General features: G+C 39.3%; 1 protein-coding gene across 8 annotated transcripts in view; it reads left to right on the top strand.

The window, feature by feature from the left end:
* Adck1 (aarF domain containing kinase 1) overlaps positions 1-17,633 on the top strand; it is a 121,499-nt gene extending 103,866 nt beyond the window's left edge. For 7 of the 8 annotated variants that reach the window (XM_053776287.2, XM_053776292.2, XM_053776289.2 and 4 more), the window contains one exon: positions 3,036-5,979. In XM_053776287.2, coding sequence (XP_053632262.1) covers positions 3,036-3,172 — 137 coding nt within the window. In that variant the 3' untranslated portion in view covers positions 3,173-5,979. Of the gene's footprint in view, positions 1-3,035; positions 5,980-16,792 lie in introns of those variants that run through there. The other variant, XM_070086822.1, reaches the window with a different exon arrangement.
* The last annotated feature ends 1,783 nt before the right edge of the window (positions 17,634-19,416 follow it).

The raw sequence follows: 19,416 nt of genomic DNA, 5'->3' as shown, positions 1-19,416 counted from the left end.
ACTAATAACACTCATCCTGTTAGAACTAATTATATTTTTTATTTTATGAATTTGCTTGTAACTTAAGTTCCTATTAAAATAAAATGATACAATCTTAAAAAGGCAGTTTATGCAGCACTTGAAAGAAATGAGTATCTTATTGGACTCTCTTGATCTGTGTAAGGCTTTTTTGACACACATGATCACACTATTCTTCACAAACTTAATTACTACTGATCCAGAGGGCACATATGGTTTAAATCCTACTTAACAAACAGATGATACCACATAACAGTACTTCCTGAACTACCCAACTAACCAAATTGGGTGTCTTCCACTAGGCTCTCTTCCCTTCTTCCTCTACTGTACATCACTAACTCAGCAAATGACACACAGTTTTAAGGCGAGGTATGATAGAGCTCATGGGGCAGGGAGAGAGAGGACCTAGTAGCAATCAGCGAAGAGGCGGGGCCAGGAGCTGTGACTCGACCCCTGCAACCACACAAATAGGTGAGTACAGCATCTTAAGATAGTAAGTACTCTTTGTTGGTGACACAACCTATTTGTTATCATACTCTGACCCCCCTGACTTTAACACCATACATAATGATAAATTCAAAACTTTTGGGAATAAATCATGTGTAAAATTAGACATCTTTATAAGGATAAGGGTACATTCCTAGATTCACAGATAATAAACTGAAATTTGATTCTCGTATCCAGCTCATTTAAAAAGCTGTAGGAATACTTTCCAAAATTTAGTACTGTCCCCTGATGTACATTATTAACCCCCCCTATCCCTCAAGAGGTTCCCTGATGCTGATGAGGAGCTCTTGATCCAAGGAATTGGACTTGTCCTCTCCTTCTTTGGACTGAACCTGTCCTCCTCTTCCTTGGATTGAACCTGATTACCTCCCATTCCCCAGGTGCTGTAATGCCCCTATGGGTTTAGTGTTTCCTTCTAAATATAATAATAATATACGTACTATAAACACTACTCTATTTCTCTCTCTCATTTACCCATATCGCACCCAGGGAATATGTACTTGGGATTCTACCTCAGATCTCTACTGTAAAGCAAGTATCACACACAAAAAAAGGAAGCTGTCAAAACCTCAAATTTTAAGCAAATTACTATGCTACACATACTACCATACCATTCACTCCACATTTTCAATACATTGTAATGATGGTGGTGGCCCAAGACACTTCCTGGAAAAGTGTTACAGGCATCACACTTGATAGTCCCCACGTTCACCTGAACCTTTATAAAACCAGACACAAATAAAAGGCCCCAAAAATTTGTAATAGCACCCCAGATGGATTAAAATATGTAACTAAATGAATATAAAACAAAATTTTTAAACAATTTTGTGCTTAATGTATTTTCCTGAAACAATTCCTAATAACTTTTTAAATTGCCATTATACTTTTATGTCCAAGATTTAAAATTCACATTTTTGTTTTCCTTTTTTTTTTTAAACATTTAATAAGGTCTCCAACCATTACTATACTGTACATCATTTCCTCCATGTTTGCTCTTTAATTCTCTTGAAGTTAAGGTTTATTTTCAATGGTAAATCTTAATATAATGTCTTCCACTAAATGATTAATTTTTAACTAAAATTTATTACAAGATATTTTGTATTTTTACAATGTATTAGTTCTATCTTTAGACTGACTGTAATACTATGAATAACTATGGGCTTTTCCTTGTAATATTTACTATTAGACTACTACGTACTGTAGTTCTAATGTATCTTCTTGAGAGACAAAATTATCTTAGCTATCGCACATTATAGTGCAGTGAATCCTCACTTAACATCACTGATAGGTTCCTGGAAACTGCAACTTTAAGCGAAACGATGTATAATGAAATAAATTTTACAATAGGCTAATTGATATAAACATTAGGGGTGCACAGTAACCCCCCAGGTAACCCCCTCCAGGCATGCACTCATTGCAACAGAGTTAACCCTTAAACGGTCCAAACATATATATATATACGTTCACACGCGTAGCACCCCAAACGTATATATGTATACATTTTCTTTGTCATTCATTCAACATTGCCACGATAAGCCTGAGCCACCTAGACATGAGAGAATAGATATGTGCACTCACTGTGTGCCATATTAAAATAATTGGGGATGCCTGGGTACCATATGCTCCTTTTTTCCTTTAAAAAAAAAAAGATTTGTTTTTTCTCAAAAAATTTGGGGCACTACGCGAGTGAACGTATATACACGTTTGGACCGTTTAAGGGTTAAATCAATGAATAAATGTTTGCAAGGCAAAAATTGTAAGGAGCACCTCCTACCACCATACAGTTCAAAAATGAACGTGCAAATTCCACAGAGACAGTGGCCCAGGACAGGAATCAATTTTTACTCATCAACATTATAACAAAATTGACCTTAAGTGAGGACTTACTGTATTTACGCAGTTTACAATATAGTATATGTTATTTAAATGTTATAGCTAATTTTACTCATTGAAATTACATGTCCTGTAATTTTGATAATGATGCTGTGATGTTCCAGATGTTGCATGGTGATAAGATACACGAATCTTAGCATAATATCAATTGTACACGACATAATGCCGAGATCCATGAACCTCGTCATTTATTGTCTTGAACTTGCTGTCTTTCTTTCTGGAAGATGATCCATCTGCCATCCAGTGTTGTGCCAAACATCATTAATGCCCTTGCTTGAGATACAGGCATTAATGGTCATATATTGGTCATATGCTCAGGTGGGCATATGACCAATACAATATTTTATTTCATCCTTGTCACCTTTTTGCTCTCCAGACACTGTAAGATCCCTATATGTTTAGCACTTCACATGAATATAAAAGAATGTTTTTTTTATAAAGTTGAGAAAATTTGCATCAAATTACCTATGTACTTTTTTATATTTATGTGAGTAATAATGATAACTAAGAAAAAGTTTATTAAATCATTACATATGTCCATGAGGGCTGAGTAGTTAGAAGGCTTAAGCTGGAGATCCCACAAGGCTAGGTTAATATTCAGTTGATGTCTTCACCAGACTGCTTGGCACTCGAGAGAAAGGACTCAGGTTGGTTTCAAGTGGTACAGCTGATGGTCCTAAATCTCTGCTTCTGTATCTTCAGCAAACATAGGCCTTATCAAGAAAAACTGTTGAACAGTCCAAGAGAAGGATGATTAGTACCATGCCTTTACAATGAATTGATGTATGAGATGATAGGAAGGTATATTTTACTTTCATATACTATCTGTTTTTCAAAATACAAAGTACAAGATAGAAGATTATGACTACTGAATTTGTGTAGATATAGAAAGTGGTCCAATATATAAAAAAAATGTTGAAAAGGTACATAAACTGTATACTCATAAGTATATTAATTATAAAACAATGTTACAACCCATACAGATCCTGTATAATGTTGTACAAAGTACTGAATTAGTGTGGAATTATATTTTTGGATGAGTGGCACTGCACAAGTTCAAATTCAAATTCATTTATTTCTTTGCAAGTAGTACACTGAGTAAATCAAATAAATCATTCTGTAAATCAAAAAAACTACAGTAGCACAGTAACACTATTCCACACTATTCCTCAAATCCATTAACACAAAGCACAAATATGAAAAACAGTATAGAATGGGTCAAATAACTACAGAACAGTTTAAACGTTACTCGTCAGCTCTTACCAGCCTGATAAGATCTTAAAAATTGTACTATGAAAATAGATTACATAACATCAAAGGTGATATGAAAAAAAACCTGGAAAACTCTATCTGAAATTCTTGGAACTAAAAAGTTATCCAAAAGCAAAACAATGAAACTAACAAAATCAGACGAACCCCTACTCACACCAACTGAAACAGCAAACAGACTCAATGTTTTCTTCTCCACCATAGGAAAAAATCTAGCGAACAAAATACCAAGCTCAAACACACATCCATCAGACTACATCATAGGTACCTACCCAAATATGCTATTCCTAGCTCCAACCAACCCACTAGAAGTCTTGCTCATAATCAACACCCTTAAAAACAAGGCAGGTGACATAAACAACTTGCCTGCTTTTATGTACAAAAAAGCTTCTCAAGTATTGTCACCAATTATTGCAACACTCTTTAACAAATCCCTTGAATCATCTACCTTCCCAACAATCCTCAAAATAGTGAGGGTCACTCCAATCCATAAAGGAGGTGACCAAGCTGACTTGAATAACTATAGACCAATATCTAACTTACCACTGCTCTCTAAAATCTTTGAAAAATTAATTCATAGACGGATCTATTCCTACCTCGTCTCACACAACATATTAAACCCTTGTCAGTTTGGATTCAGGAAAAGTCCCGCTGGGCATTTTCATTGATTTACTTAAGGGTAAGTTTATTAGTCATCATCCAGGCAGATATTTTCTGGAATTTGGCACTGACAGTGTTTGCTAGTATGACTGGGTTTGGGTGGGAGAAGACATATGTAGTGTCATCTGCAAATAATATGGGTTTGAGTAGCTGTGATGCATTCAGTAGATCATTGATGTGGATGAGAAAGAGGAGTGGTCCAAGGGCACTTCCTTGTGGGACTCCTACTGTGATTGGTTGGGTGGAAGAGTTTGCATCATTTGCATACACATATTTGAGTTCTGTTACTAAGGTATGATTTTAGGTAGTTGAGGGAGTGGCCTCTGATACTATAGTGCGTTAATTTGGAGTACAGCAGTTCATGGTCGACTGTATCGAAGCTTTACGTAAATCAATGAAAATGCCAAGTGGGACTTCTTTCTTTTCAAGTGCGGTATATCTTAGTTCTAGCATGTGTATATATTAGTTCTAGTATGTGCTTTTATTATTCCTGAATCCAAACTGACAAGGGTTTAATATGTTGTGTGAGACGAGGTAGGAATAGATCCGTCTATGAATTAATTTTTCAAAGATTTTAGAGAGCAGTGGTAAGTTAGATATTGGTCTATAGTTATTCAAGTCAGCTTGGACACCTCCTTTGTGGATCAGAGTGACCCTCGCTATTTTGAGGATTGTTGGGAAGGTAGATGATTTAATGGATTTGTTAAAGAGCGTTGCGATAATTGGTGACAATACTTGAGAAGCTTTCTTGTACATAAAAGCAGGCAAGTTGTTTATGTCTAGCAGGACACTTGACCATAACACAATTATTATTATTATTATTATTATAATCAAAAAGAAGCGCTAAGCCACAAGGACTATACAGGACCATAACACAAGATCTCTTTTTGATATACCTCATGTCCATATCATACTGTGTAAAAACTCTATGCACATAAAGGGCCCCAAAATTTGGAATTAATTACCAGAAGATACTAAAGTAACCCGGTCTGAAAATCAATTTAAGACTTCTCAAAAGTCACTTAAACACCCTAGACTAAATGCTAAATACTCAGTACACACATACTTATTTATATATTCCCACATTATAATTTCAACAATTACTTTGAGCCTTTTATCCATTGTTGACAGGAATATAACTGAATCATTGTTTTCACAAAAAGCATTTTTTGAATATATGAATATATATTTTGTCTTATATAAATTAGATTCACTTATAATTAATAATCTACTGTACAATTATGATATAATTAATATTCTACTGTACAACTGATACAATTAATATTCTACTGTACAACTATGACATAATTCTTAGTGTTAAGTAGTCTGTAAGCCAATAATGTTAAGTCAGCCCATAATGCCTAAGCATAATAGAAGCTCTCTTTGCATTGCAACCCAATATTGTAAATACAAAATCTCACTGTACTATTTGCAAAGACATGAATAAATAAATAAATGGGTATCCTTAATTTATAATTAGCTAATCAGAGTGGATAGCCTACATCGTACCATACTTAACAATATATTTCATTGTTGTTCACAAGATTTTATTTGTTAGCCAAGTCCTTCCTCATGCTGCAATAATAAAAGTGATTTTTTTTAATTTCAGCAATAATAAATTAATGACTGTGCTGTGTTGACTTTCTTTTGAAAATAATGAAGCTGGGTTTTAGGGAGTATGTTCTACATAAGTTTAATTTTAATCTTACCCTCTTCTAGAAACTATAATATAATCATCATATTAGTTACTCTGACAGAAGAGAAAGATAATATTTAGCATAGTGAAATGGAGAAGTACCAGTTGATAAAAGTATTAAGATGCACTTCTGGAAAAAAAAAAAAAACAGAAGTTGGTGATGCAAGAACACATGTTTGGGAAGTCTGGAAACTGCAGGTACAGTACATTGTGTGTGAGAAAAGATGTTATGGGGTAGACAGAAAACAATGTGTACATGCTAAAATTTAAGACATTGGAAAACTTATTTTCATTTACTAAATTATAAGATAATCATACATTCTTGAAGATTGGTAGTGCACTCAGTTCACACACTGAGGTTCAGGGGTCTATGTCCAACACGGGTGAAAACATTAGGACGTGTTTCCTTAAGACACCTGCTGTCCATGTTCACCTATCAGTAAAATATGTACCTGGGTGTTAGCCGACTGGCGAGGGTCGTATCCTGGGACAAAACTGACCTAATTTGCCCAAAATGCTTTGCATAACAAGGGGGCTCTCTATATGTAGGATGTCATTGATGTCAGCTAGGCGTGTATACCTTGTACATGTACTTATTACCTGGAGTTTACCTGGAGAGAGTTCCGGGGGTCAACGCCCCCGCGGCCCGGTCTGAGACCAGGCCTCCTGGTGGATCAGAGCCTGATCAACCAGGCTGTTGCTGCTGGCTGCACGCAAACCAACATACGAGCCACAGCCCGGCTGATCCGGAACTGACTTTAGGTGCTTGTCCAGTGCCAGCTTGAAGACTGCCAGGGGTCTGTTGGTAATCCCCCTTATGTGTGCTGGGAGGCAGTTGAACAGTCTCGGGCCCCTGACACTTATTGTATGGTCTCTTAACGTGCTAGTGACACCCCTGCTTTTCATTGGGGGGATGGTGCATCGTCTGCCAAGTCTTTTGCTTTCGTAATGAGTGATTTTCGTGTGCAAGTTCGGTACTAGTCCCTCTAGGATTTTCCAGGTGTATATAATCATGTATCTCTCCCTCCTGCGTTCCAGGGAATACAGGTTTAGGAACCTCAAGCGCTCCCAATAATTGAGGTGTTTTATCTCCGTTATAGAGATAAAGATTATATGACTTTTACTAAACATATAATAGCATATTTGTTTTAGCCAAAATAAGTTTTAAAAGTTCAGTTGAAGTCTGGGGTTTGAATCTCCTCCGGTATGGCTGGAAAACACTAGAGACGTGCTTCCATAAGACACCTACTGCCCCTGTCCCTGTTCACCCATCAGTTTAAAATGGGTACCTGGGTGTTAGTCGACTGGTGTGGGTCGCATCCTGGGACAAAGGTGACCTAATTTGCCTGATATGTTCAGCATAACAAGCAGCTTTCTATATAGTAGTTTGTCATTGATGTCAGCTAGGCCTGTATACCATGTACATATACTTGTAGTAAATATATTACATTATTATTATTATTATTATAAATGAATACTAATGTTAAAATTGTGAGTTGAAGGTATAACTCTTGTAATACTTCAAAAGAGGCAATATTTTTTATTGACACATCAGCTGTTTCCTACCGAGGTAGGGTGACCCAATAAAAGCAGAAACACTTTCATCATCATTCATTCTGTCACTGTCTTGCCAGAGGTGCACCTACACTGCAGTTAAACAACTGCAACATATCAACACCCCTCCTTCAGAGCGCAGGTACTGTACTTCCCACCTCCAGGACTCAAGTCCGGCTTGCTGGTTTCCCTGAATCTCTGCACAAATGTTACTTTGTTCACACTCTAACAGCACGTCAAGTCATAAAAACCATTTGTCTCTACTAGCTTCTAACATGCTCATGCGCACTTGCTGGAAGTTCAAGCCCCTTGCACACAAAACCTCCTTTGCCCCCTCCCTCCAGGATTTCCTAGGCTTACCCCACCATGTCTTCCACTACAGATTTATATGGTCTCCAAGTCATTCTGTTTTGTTCCATCCTTTCTAAATGGCTGAACCACCTCAACTTTTCCTTCTCAGCTCTCCCAGTTTCCAAACTACAGATTCTATGCATTACATTTCCACCACATATTGCACTACGACACATCACTGCCTTCTCCTCTTGCAACATTTCACACCCATATAAGAGCATTGGTATAACTGTGCTCTCATACATTCCCCTCTTTGCTTCCATGGGTAACGTTCTTAGTCTCCACAGGCTTCTCAGTGCACCAATCACCTTTTCACCCTCATGAATTCTATGATTCACCTCGTCTTTCATAGACCCGTCTGCTAACAAGTCCACTCCAAAAGAAGCAGTACCACTACCAATTATTATTATTATTATTATTATTATATATATATATATATATATATATATATATATATATATATATATATATATATATATATATATATATATATATATACACCAACAGGAAATTAATGTACATCTGCTGGAGAAAACACCTAACAACTAATCAAAGAAAACCATGTATTATAATCAAGAGTGGCAAAGGAAAAAAATGACTAAAGGAAGGCAGAGCAGTTTAAGCAACAGAAATTTAAGCATTTTAAATATAACCGCTAAAGATTTTACGAGGTTCCAGACATTATGTTTGAAAACCCCATTTTTAATTGCGATATGAAAGTGTGGCCAAATCACAATCACCAGACAGCAGACTGTTCAACTGTAAGTTAATTCACTTATGTATTAGGATTTCAATATAGATGCCCTATAATTAAAAACAAAATAATGTTGTCTGGATATAAGTAACATAATACTTATAATGCTCTGTATAACCATGAGTTTCATTCTATTATGTGCGGATTATTTCTGTACAACATACCAAACATTCTTATAACAACTGTATTCTGCATTTACTGAAAATAAACATTTTCATAAGTTCAAATTTAACTTACTGTTTGCAGTTACACTGGCAATAACTACTCTCCAAAATGATACTCAGAATTTTACAACAATCTAACCAACCAAACCTAAATTAACTTGGCATATGTAAAAAAAATTAAGTTTAAAAGTTACTTAATTCTACTCTAATTCTTGTAAACAACTTATATAAGACCTTAGTGCAATTACAATTGAGAGTCTTGTGCCTTTTTTATATTATTAGATTAAACTCAGTTGTACTATAGTCAATACCAAATTCATTATATTAGACCATAGTGCAATTACTAGTGAGAGACTGGTGCTATTTTTAATTTGTATTTTTATATTATTAGATTAAATCTAGTTGTACTATAGCTCATTCTAGCTCAAAACATAGACTCCACAAGTCATTATATTAGACCTTAGTGCAATTACAAGTGAGAGTCTTGTTCTATTTTAAATTTGTATTTTTATATTACTAGTTTATACCTAGTTGTACTTTAGTTCATTCCAGCACAACACACAGACAACATCAACTTCATTATGTGTAGTAGTGACTATACTCTATATGACCAAAATACTCTAGCTATATACTTATCCAAGCTTCCCACCACTACAGATATCAGTACTAGAACTCAACACATAACTCAGGATATAAATAACCATAATTTAAACCTAGAAGATGATTGATCATGTTGACCCTGATCTAAACCTCCATAATCTGACACCCAATCAAAACCTATTGGAAAGTAACTGCCTTTATTACACAGCATCACAAGCTAGCACTATCCTAAACAATGCTAAAAGTCTATCAGTACTTAACTACAACATCAGGTCCTTAAGTAAACACTATGATGACCTCCTGGCACTCCTTGAATCACTAAAGACACCCTTCTCCTGCATTATTCTTACTGAGACCTGGCTTAAGCAGGTCACAATAGATATCTACCCTCTACCAGGATACACAGCAATTCACAACTGCAGACCAAACCAAGTTGGGGGTGGTATTGCAGTCTATTACTCTAACCAATTATCTTGTATTAGCACCACTTGCTTTAGTGATGAATATGGGGAATACATTTTTTGCTAATTTTACTGTAAAAAAACTTAAGAAACCTATAACAATCGGTGCCATTTACCGGATACCTCACACAAACATCCCAAATTTCAGTGAGAAATTAAAGTCACTAATAACAAACAGACAAATGAATAAGCACCACCTTCTCTTAGCTGGAGACTTCAACATCAACCTTGGCTTACTAGATGATCAGCCTGTAACTGATTTCATCAACAATATGAACAACACACTTCTCATACCAACAATAACTAAACCAACCAGGCTCACTGAGACAAGTGCAACCATAATAGACCACATATGGACCAATATACTAGCCCCCCTTAAATCAGGGATAATCACAGATAGCACTACAGACCACTACCCTACCTTCCTCCTGACAAACATTAATAAACCACCACTTGAATACAACAAAGTCTCATTTAGACTCCATGACGAGGCCTCAATAAGGAAGTTCACAGCTGACCTAGAGATTGTTGACTGGCCTACAGAATTCTCCAAGGCCAATGGTATTGATGACTGGACAGACATTTTTCTTAACAAATTACTTAGACTATACAACAAACATTGTACTATAAAAACGAAACAGATCACAAACAGCTTGGTTGCCCATGGCTAACCAGCACCATTCTGAAATCCATTGACAAGAAACACCAATATGAAAAGCAATATAGACAGGGCTTAATACACAAAGATATTCTTAAACACTATTCATCAGTTCTCACCAAAGTAATAAAGAAAGCCAAACAACTATACTACTCCAGTAGATTCACAGACACTAGAGGAGATATAAAAAAGACCTGGAAAACACTCTCTCAGATTCTAGGGACCCACAAACTGAAAAAAAACAAGAATATTGTCCTAACTAAACCTAATGAAACACCACTACATCCCACTGACACAGCTAACAAGATAAACGACTTCTCAACCATAGGATCTAATCTCGCCAATAAAATCCCACATACCAATGCCCATGCCGGGGACTACCTAGATGGGAATTTCCCAAATTCCTTCTATCTTGCACCAACTGAGGCCTCAGAAGTCACCGAGATTATAAAGTCGCTTAAAAACAACTCAGGGAATCTGTCTAATGTCCCACCAATACTGTACAAGCGAGCGGCCCATATCCTTTCGCATGCTATTTCATTACTTTTTAACAAGTCACTAGAAACTAGCACCTTCCCGAAACTACTCAAGATGGCAAGGGTTACACCAATACATAAAGGTGGTGACCCTACAGACTTAAACAACTATAGGCCAATATCAAACTTACCATTGCTATCCAAAATCTTTGAGAAACTCGTGCACAAGAGACTATATTCATTTATAACAGCACAAAACATACTCAACCCCTGCCAATTTGGATTTAGGAAAAATAAAAGCACTAATGATGCAATCATAAAAATGCTAGATCTGCTTTACACAGCATTGGAAAATAAGGAATATCCACTAGGAATTTTTATTGACCTAAGAAAAGCTTTTGACACAGTAGACCACGACATCCTACTCCACAAACTTGACCATTACGGTATAAGAGGCCATGCGCTTGCTTATTTGCTTATTTCAAATCTTACCTTACTAATATGTATCAGTATGTTACCATTAAAGACACAGCATCAACAACACGGCCACTTGATACTGGAGTTCCACAGGGAAGTGTCCTTGGTCCCCTGCTCTTCCTCATATACATCAATGATCTTCCAAACGTATCCCAACACCTGAAACCCATTCTCTTTGCTGACGACACGACTTATGTCATCTCTCACCCTAATCTTGCCACCCTCAACACCATTGTTAACGAGGAGCTGATCAAAATATCGACTTGTGTGGCATGCAAAGAGTACGTAACCTTTATTCGGCGCATGGACACACCCTCATTTACAGGCTATCTCCCCCAACCAGCGAACCAGGTTGCTAAGAGTTGATGATGGGGCCCCATCGTTCAACTAGTGACCAGGTTCTAGCCAATAAGAAGGTGGGATTGGCAATCGCAGAGGTTATGTGGATACCGCTCTCCTGTCTGCCCTTGTCATTCCCATTCTAGAGCTGGTTGAAGCACGGTCTGCTATCTTGTGGCTTCTATTTCTGCCTTGCTTACCGTGGAGTGCACTATATTTATCACTGTACATAGTGTACATATTGCTGTTCTAAATTGGTGAAGGATAATATAAGTCTAAACTTTTTCTACTGTGTTTATTTGCTCCCATTACACCTGGGATAACAGGCCATTTGAAATCCTGGGTTGTAATATGGGTAGCCTGTCCGAGAGCTGGACTTAGAGAAATGGTTGAGCTTAGGGTGAAGCTTGTAGCAGGAACATTGTGTAGCTTGCTGTTTCGCTTCGCTTTACAAATTTTGCGTGTCAGTTGCTTATGATCAGCCTTGCTATTGTGTGATCGTTCAACAGCTCGCTACTAGCTTGTTCAGTGTGCTCGCTTCGCTACGGTCAATCTTGTGTGCAGTCGGCTTTGCTTGTATGCGTATTCTGCAATCGTACTGTGCATAGCTAAGCGTGTTCTGCAAATTAACGTGTTATGTTGGGGTATTCGTACTGTGCATAGCGAATAACTTATGCCACCTAGACGAGTCAGACGCCTGGTGTCGGCATATACTTTGCATAACCTACCTAAATTGTCCCTACAGCGTTGTTGGCAAATTGCTCGTTCCATTGGCATTCCCTATAAACGCACTCTCACAGCTGCGCAACTGCGTTCACTTATTGCTGACATACTTATTGAAGAAGAGATGGCACATCAAACTCCTCCCTCTACGGGAGCTGGGGCAAAAACTCTTATGTTCTCGCATGAGGAAGATGATACACCTACGGAGCAAAATGGTCAGTATGGTGCAGCTGGGTTGTCTCGAGGTGAATCAGCGTCGTTGGCACTTGAGCTGGCAAAAATCACGCTGGAGCAAACTAGGGAACAGAGAGCATTCGCAAGGGAAGAATTTGATAGGGAAAGAGAAAGGAGGCAGTTTTCGCATTCTGTAAACGATTTCAGTTTACAAAAAGCAGTACAGCTTGTTCCCCGCTTCAATGAGGCCGAACCAGAGCAATTTTTCGAAAGCTTCGAAAATCAGGCTCGAGCCTTGAGGTGGCCGGAACAGCACTGGGCAGCGTTGGTTCATACAGCATTATTGGGTAAGGCACAGGAATTTACGTCGGTATTAACTGACGCTGAATTCTCTGATTATCAAGTAGTGAAGACCACAGTGTTGGGAGCATATACATGTATCCCAGCTAAATATCGTAAGACCTTCAAATTGAACAGGCGGCAGCTTGGTCAATCCCTGGTGGACTTTGTGAGACAGCAAACCAAAGCTTTTACCAGCTGGTATAAAGCGAGTGGTGTCTCTAACTTTGAGGAGCTGGTGCAGCTTATTCTGATTGATAACCTGCTGGAGTCTGTGGGACCAGAGGTTCGTGTCTTTCTGCAGGATCGTGACTTGACCACTGCATTGGAGGCGGCCAGGTTGGCTGATACCTTCGAAACGAACTGCTCCTTGTCCGAGCGGTCCCGTCTCTCTTTTCAACAGTCTGGCGTGAGCAGAGATCGACAACATTGGAGAATGAAGTGCCAGCCGGAGGGAGAGCGTCTACATCATCCAACCAAGTCACCTGGTGAGCCACGCTTCTCAACATATGGTCCCCCTGCGGAGAGGCAAACTACTTATGGAGCATCTCGACAACAATATCCAGAGAGGCACCAGCCAGAACGACACCACTTGCAACGTCATCAGGGAGTAAAGGGCAAGCCTGTCGTTTGCTTCAGGTGCAATAAAGTAGGTCACATCAGTTCCAACTGCCCCCAAAAACCTCAACCCATCGGGAAAATCTCTAATATCCCTAGTAACATGTCCCCTAGAGAAGTAGAAAAAGGTATGGCCCCTTATTATTGCGAAAGTCTTATTTCCCTTCAGGAAAACTCAGAACCAACTAAAGTAAATACCTTTAGAGATACTGGAGCATATTGCTCACTTGTCAGAGAAGGAATATTACCCCTTTCAGAGAATACTTCCTTGAATTCCTCAGTTTTATTGGAAGCCTATGGAGGAGCTATATATTCTGTTCCTTTGCATAAAATTTATGTACAGTGCAAATATTACACTGGGTACTTGACTGTAGGTATCTCAAAAGGATTTCCCATGAAAAATGCCATGTTATTACTGGGTAATAACATTACTACTGTTACTTCGTGTCCTGAACCTATAATGATTAATGCTTCTCCAGTGTTGGCCATAACTCGGGCAACATCCCAAGGGTTGTCTGGGGAGAATGTTGACCTATCCTTGGACGACTCCGATCTCGGAATAGCCACGTTGTTTTATGAGACACACCGGCCGGAGTCTCGTAAATCAAGTGAACAGACCCCGATCAAGCCTTCCTATTCCCAGGTTGCAGGATTGCCAGATGTCTCTGTTTCCATGCCCGAGGGACTGTCCTTCCGGGAGGAACAACGAAAGGACCCTTCTTTAAAATTCGCTTTTCAGGCAGCCATGGGTAAATCCTCTTTGGGTCATCCAGTCAAGTATGAAGTTAAAAATGATTATTTGGTTTGCACTGAGACTGGTAAGGAGATAGAGGGCCGGCAATTATACGACAGGTTAGTGGTTCCAACCAAGTATAGACCTCAGATATTAAATATAGCTCATAATACGTCATTAGGAGGTCACTTAGGAATTACAAAAACCTTGTATAGAATCACAAAAGAATTTTATTGGCCAAAATTAAAGAAAGAGGTGAAGAATCATATTAGGTGTTGCCGAGAATGTCAGCAAGTGGGAAAACCTGGACATTCCATTAAACCTGCACCTCTCCAACCCATACCTGCTGATGGAGAACCTTTTGCAGATTTAATTATAGATTGTGTAGGTCCACTACCTAAGTCAAAGTCTGGAAATCAGTATTTATTTACAATTATGGATAAAGTAACCAGATATCCTGAAGCGATCCCAATGCGTAGTATCAATACTAAAGCTATTCTCAAAGCTTTAACAAAATTCATTTCTTGTTTTGGCATTCCTAAAACTATACAAAGTGATCAAGGTACTAACTTCACTGCCAAAGCATTTAGGGAAGTATTAACTAGGTTAGGGATAATTCACAACTTATCCACTGCCTATCACCCTCAGTCCCAAGGCGCCTTGGAAAGATTCCACCAGACATTAAAAACAATGATGAGAAGTTTTTGCATGCACTTTCCGACAGATTGGGATGAATCTCTACCGTTGTTGCTGTTCTCAGTACGAGAGACGGTGCAAGAGTCTACAGGGTATAGTCCGTTTGAGCTGATCTTTGGGCACAATGTACGAGGTCCTCTTCGGGTGCTCAAAGAAGGATGGATGGGAGAAGACGTAAGCTCAGCACTCTACAACCCGTCTTCAAGGTTGCAGGTGGCACGTGAGTTAGCCACGGCTAACCTAAAGATAGCTCAAAGTAAGATGAAACAGAGGTATGACAGAAGTGCACAGTTCCGCTCCTTCCATCCAGGAGACAAGGTGTTGGTGCAGGAACCTATACCTGGCCACACCTTGAAAGCTAGATTTACGGGACCTATGCAGATAGTAAGTAGATTATCTGATTTAAATTATGTGGTAGCTCCCATTGATAAGACCTCAAAAACAAAAACTTACCACATTAATCAAATCAAGGCCTTTCATACACCAGATAAAGTCCCAGTAATGACTCTGTCCTCTACCTCTGAGGACGACTCTGACTCTTTGCACTCTATCTCTGAAATTAATACTAAACTTTCAAATTCTGTCCTCCTCAAGGATCCTAGCCCGTTAATGGATGGATTATCTGAAATACAAGCAACCAATTTAACTGAGCTTCTACAGTCATATCCTAATATTTTTTCGGATGTGCCGAAAAAATGTACGTTAGGTTACCATGATGTAGATGTGGGAAAATCTAAACCAATTAAACTCTCCCCCTACAGAGCTAATCCTGAAAAGCAAAGGCTACTTCAGCAGGAAGTAGACTTCTTGTTAGAACATGGTTTAGTGGAGGAGTCATCTAGTCCATGGGCTTCACCGTGCATCCTAGTAAAAAAGGCTGATGGAGGGTTTCGTATGTGCACAGACTACCGTAAAGTGAACGAGGTCACAATCACAGATGCTTACCCTCTTCCTCGTCTGGATGACGTAATTGACTTTGTGGGTAAGGCTACTTTTGTGTCCAAATTAGATCTCCTTAAAGGTTACTATCAGGTACCTTTGACAGATAAGGCGAAGGAAATCTCTGCCTTCGTAATTCCAGGAGGTCATTATCAGTATACAGTTACCCCCTTCGGAATGAAAAATTCCCCCTCTTCATTCCAGAAACTAGTCCATCAGGCTATTAAAGGACTTGAAGGCACGGCAGCATACCTAGATGATATTGTTGTGGTGTCTGATACTTGGGATCAACACCTACTTAGACTTAAAGCTCTGTTTGAGACCTTTAAGAATTCCCAATTAACAGTTAATTTATCTAAATCTTCCTTTGGCCAGGCCACTGTCACTTTTCTAGGCCATGAAGTAGGTAGTGGTAATGTTGCACCTAAACTTGCTAAAGTTCTTTCGATTAAAGATTATCCAGTTCCTCATGATAGGAAATCTCTTCAACGTTTCCTAGGCATGATAGGATTTTACAGAAGATTCTGTAAGAATTTCTCAGATATTGTAGCCCCTCTTACCTCTCTTACCAGTCATAAAGTTCCCTTTAATTGGACGTCAGATTGTAACACTGCTTTTAATAAAGCAAAAAGATTATTGTGCTCTGCACCCATTCTCCTGTCTCCAGACTTCTCCAAACCTTTTTCATTACAGGTTGATGCTTGTGAGTCTGGGGTTGGGGCGGTACTATTACAAATCGGGAACAAGGAGCTGCAGCCAATCGCATACTTTTCAGCTAAGTTCCAGCCACATCAGAGAGCTTACTCTACCATTGAAAAAGAAGCCCTCGCGCTGGTAATGGCTTTGGAACATTTCGATGTTTATGTGGGCCAGACATCGCAGGTGGTCACAGTCTACAGTGATCACAACCCGTTAGTCTATCTCCAAGCCATGAAGAATCACAACACAAGGCGTTGGACGCTCAGGCTGCAGCCCTACAACCTAAAAATAAATTATATTGCCGGCAAAGAAAATGTGTTGGCAGACTCTTTGTCAAGAGTCTAGTTTAATATTTTATTTAGGTTAGGATGTATTTGTGGTAACCCCCCTTTCAAGCTCTTTTTTTTATCCCCTGATGTGGGGGTTTTTTTTTAGTGAGGGGATACGGGCTACCGTCCGCTTGTATCTTGGACCTATGTTGGCCTATCTGACTGCTGTCTCACTCTGAGTTTAGGGTTTGGCTTTTGGTCACTAGGAAAGCTGAGCTCTATCTAAGAGTTGGATGGTGGAGAGGATAGGCGGTCCCATTATTTCGTGCCATGGCGGCACGGTTACCACTGGGAGGTGGCAGCCTAATCCTGAGCCTTCTCGGGGGTGGGGGTGTGGCATGCAAAGAGTACGTAACCTTTATTCGGCGCATGGACACACCCTCATTTACAGGCTATCTCCCCCAACCAGCGAACCAGGTTGCTAAGAGTTGATGATGGGGCCCCATCGTTCAACTAGTGACCAGGTTCTAGCCAATAAGAAGGTGGGATTGGCAATCGCAGAGGTTATGTGGATACCGCTCTCCTGTCTGCCCTTGTCATTCCCATTCTAGAGCTGGTTGAAGCACGGTCTGCTATCTTGTGGCTTCTATTTCTGCCTTGCTTACCGTGGAGTGCACTATATTTATCACTGTACATAGTGTACATATTGCTGTTCTAAATTGGTGAAGGATAATATAAGTCTAAACTTTTTCTACTGTGTTTATTTGCTCCCATTACACCTGGGATAACAGGCCATTTGAAATCCTGGGTTGTAATAACTTGGATGACAGCCAATAAACTTACGCTTAACACTGACAAAACCTACTATATTATGTTTGGTAGCAGAGCAGGAGATGCACAAATTAACATTAAGATCGACAACACTCTAATTACCAGACATAATGAGGGCAGATTCCTAGGCCTATACCTTGACCACCTGAATTTCAGCACCCATATCCAACACATAACCAAAAAAGTATTCAAAACAGTTGGGATCCTCTCCAAGATACGATACTACGTGCCGCAAAATGCCCTTCTCACACTATACCACTCACTTATTTATCCATACCTCACCTATGCTATTTGTGCTTGGGGATCAACTGCAGCAACACACCTAAAGCCAATAATAACCCAACAAAAAGCTGCAGTAAGAATAATCACTAAATCCCATCCCTGGCAACACCCCCCCCCCACTCTTCATAGATCTAAACTTACTCCCTGTTCAGTACATCCACACTTACTACTGTGCAATCTACATCTACAGGACCTTAAACTCCAATATCAACCTTGACCTAAAACGCTTTCTTGATAGTTGTGACAGAACCCACAGGCATAACACCAGACACAAGCATCTCTACATTCCCCGTGTCCGACTAAACCTTTACAAAAATTCAATGTATGTCAAAGGCCCTAAAATCTGGAACACCCTACCTGAGAACTCTAGAACTGCAGACACATTCATCACCTTCAAAACTACCATTAGAAAACCTCTTATCTCCCTGATAAACCCCATCAACTAACTACACGAATACCACCTGGTGGTTCACACTTACACTCACTCACCCATTTGACCATAAACAGAAATATTAATCTCAATCTTAAAATAATGAATCCTATGATACTCCAATACTGAAACTATGTTGTGTACGAATGGTATATAATACCGACAAGATGAGAGTAAGACACATGTGCAACATCTGGGTATCTTTATTGTAGACGTTTCGCCATCCAGTGGCTTTATCAATACAAATTCCAGGACATAACTTGAAGACAGTAGAACTATGTACAGAAGATGAGGTAATCAGTCCCTCAACCTAGGAGTAGGTGGAAACAGCACCATAGTCGTGGAGATTCTGAAGCAGAAGAAAGAATCCGGGCGCTTATATAGTAACGTCAGGTGAAGCAGACGAGGGCAAATTCACTGGTGGGCGGGATTCCCCAGTGGAAGTAGGTCCTTCCCAAAGAGATGGGTTAGTTGTAGTAGTAGTTGTCGACAACTACTACTACAACTAACCCATCTCTTTGGGAAGGACCTACTTCCACTGGGGAATCCCGCCCACCAGTGAATTTGTCCTCGTCTGCTTCACCTGACGTTACTATATAAGCGCCCGGATTCTTTCTTCTGCTTCAGAATCTCCACGACTATGGTGCTGTTTCCACCTACTCCTAGGTTGAGGGACTGATTACCTCATCTTCTGTACATAGTTCTACTGTCTTCAAGTTATGTCCTGGAATTTGTATTGATAAAGCCACTGGATGGCGAAACGTCTACAATAAAGATACCCAGATGTTGCACATGTGTCTTACTCT

The sequence above is a fragment of the Cherax quadricarinatus genome, chromosome 19 (genome assembly GCF_038502225.1).
Source record: "Cherax quadricarinatus isolate ZL_2023a chromosome 19, ASM3850222v1, whole genome shotgun sequence".
Taxonomy (NCBI): Eukaryota; Metazoa; Arthropoda; class Malacostraca; order Decapoda; family Parastacidae; genus Cherax; species Cherax quadricarinatus.
This window is presented reverse-complemented; position numbering and strand designations above follow the sequence as displayed.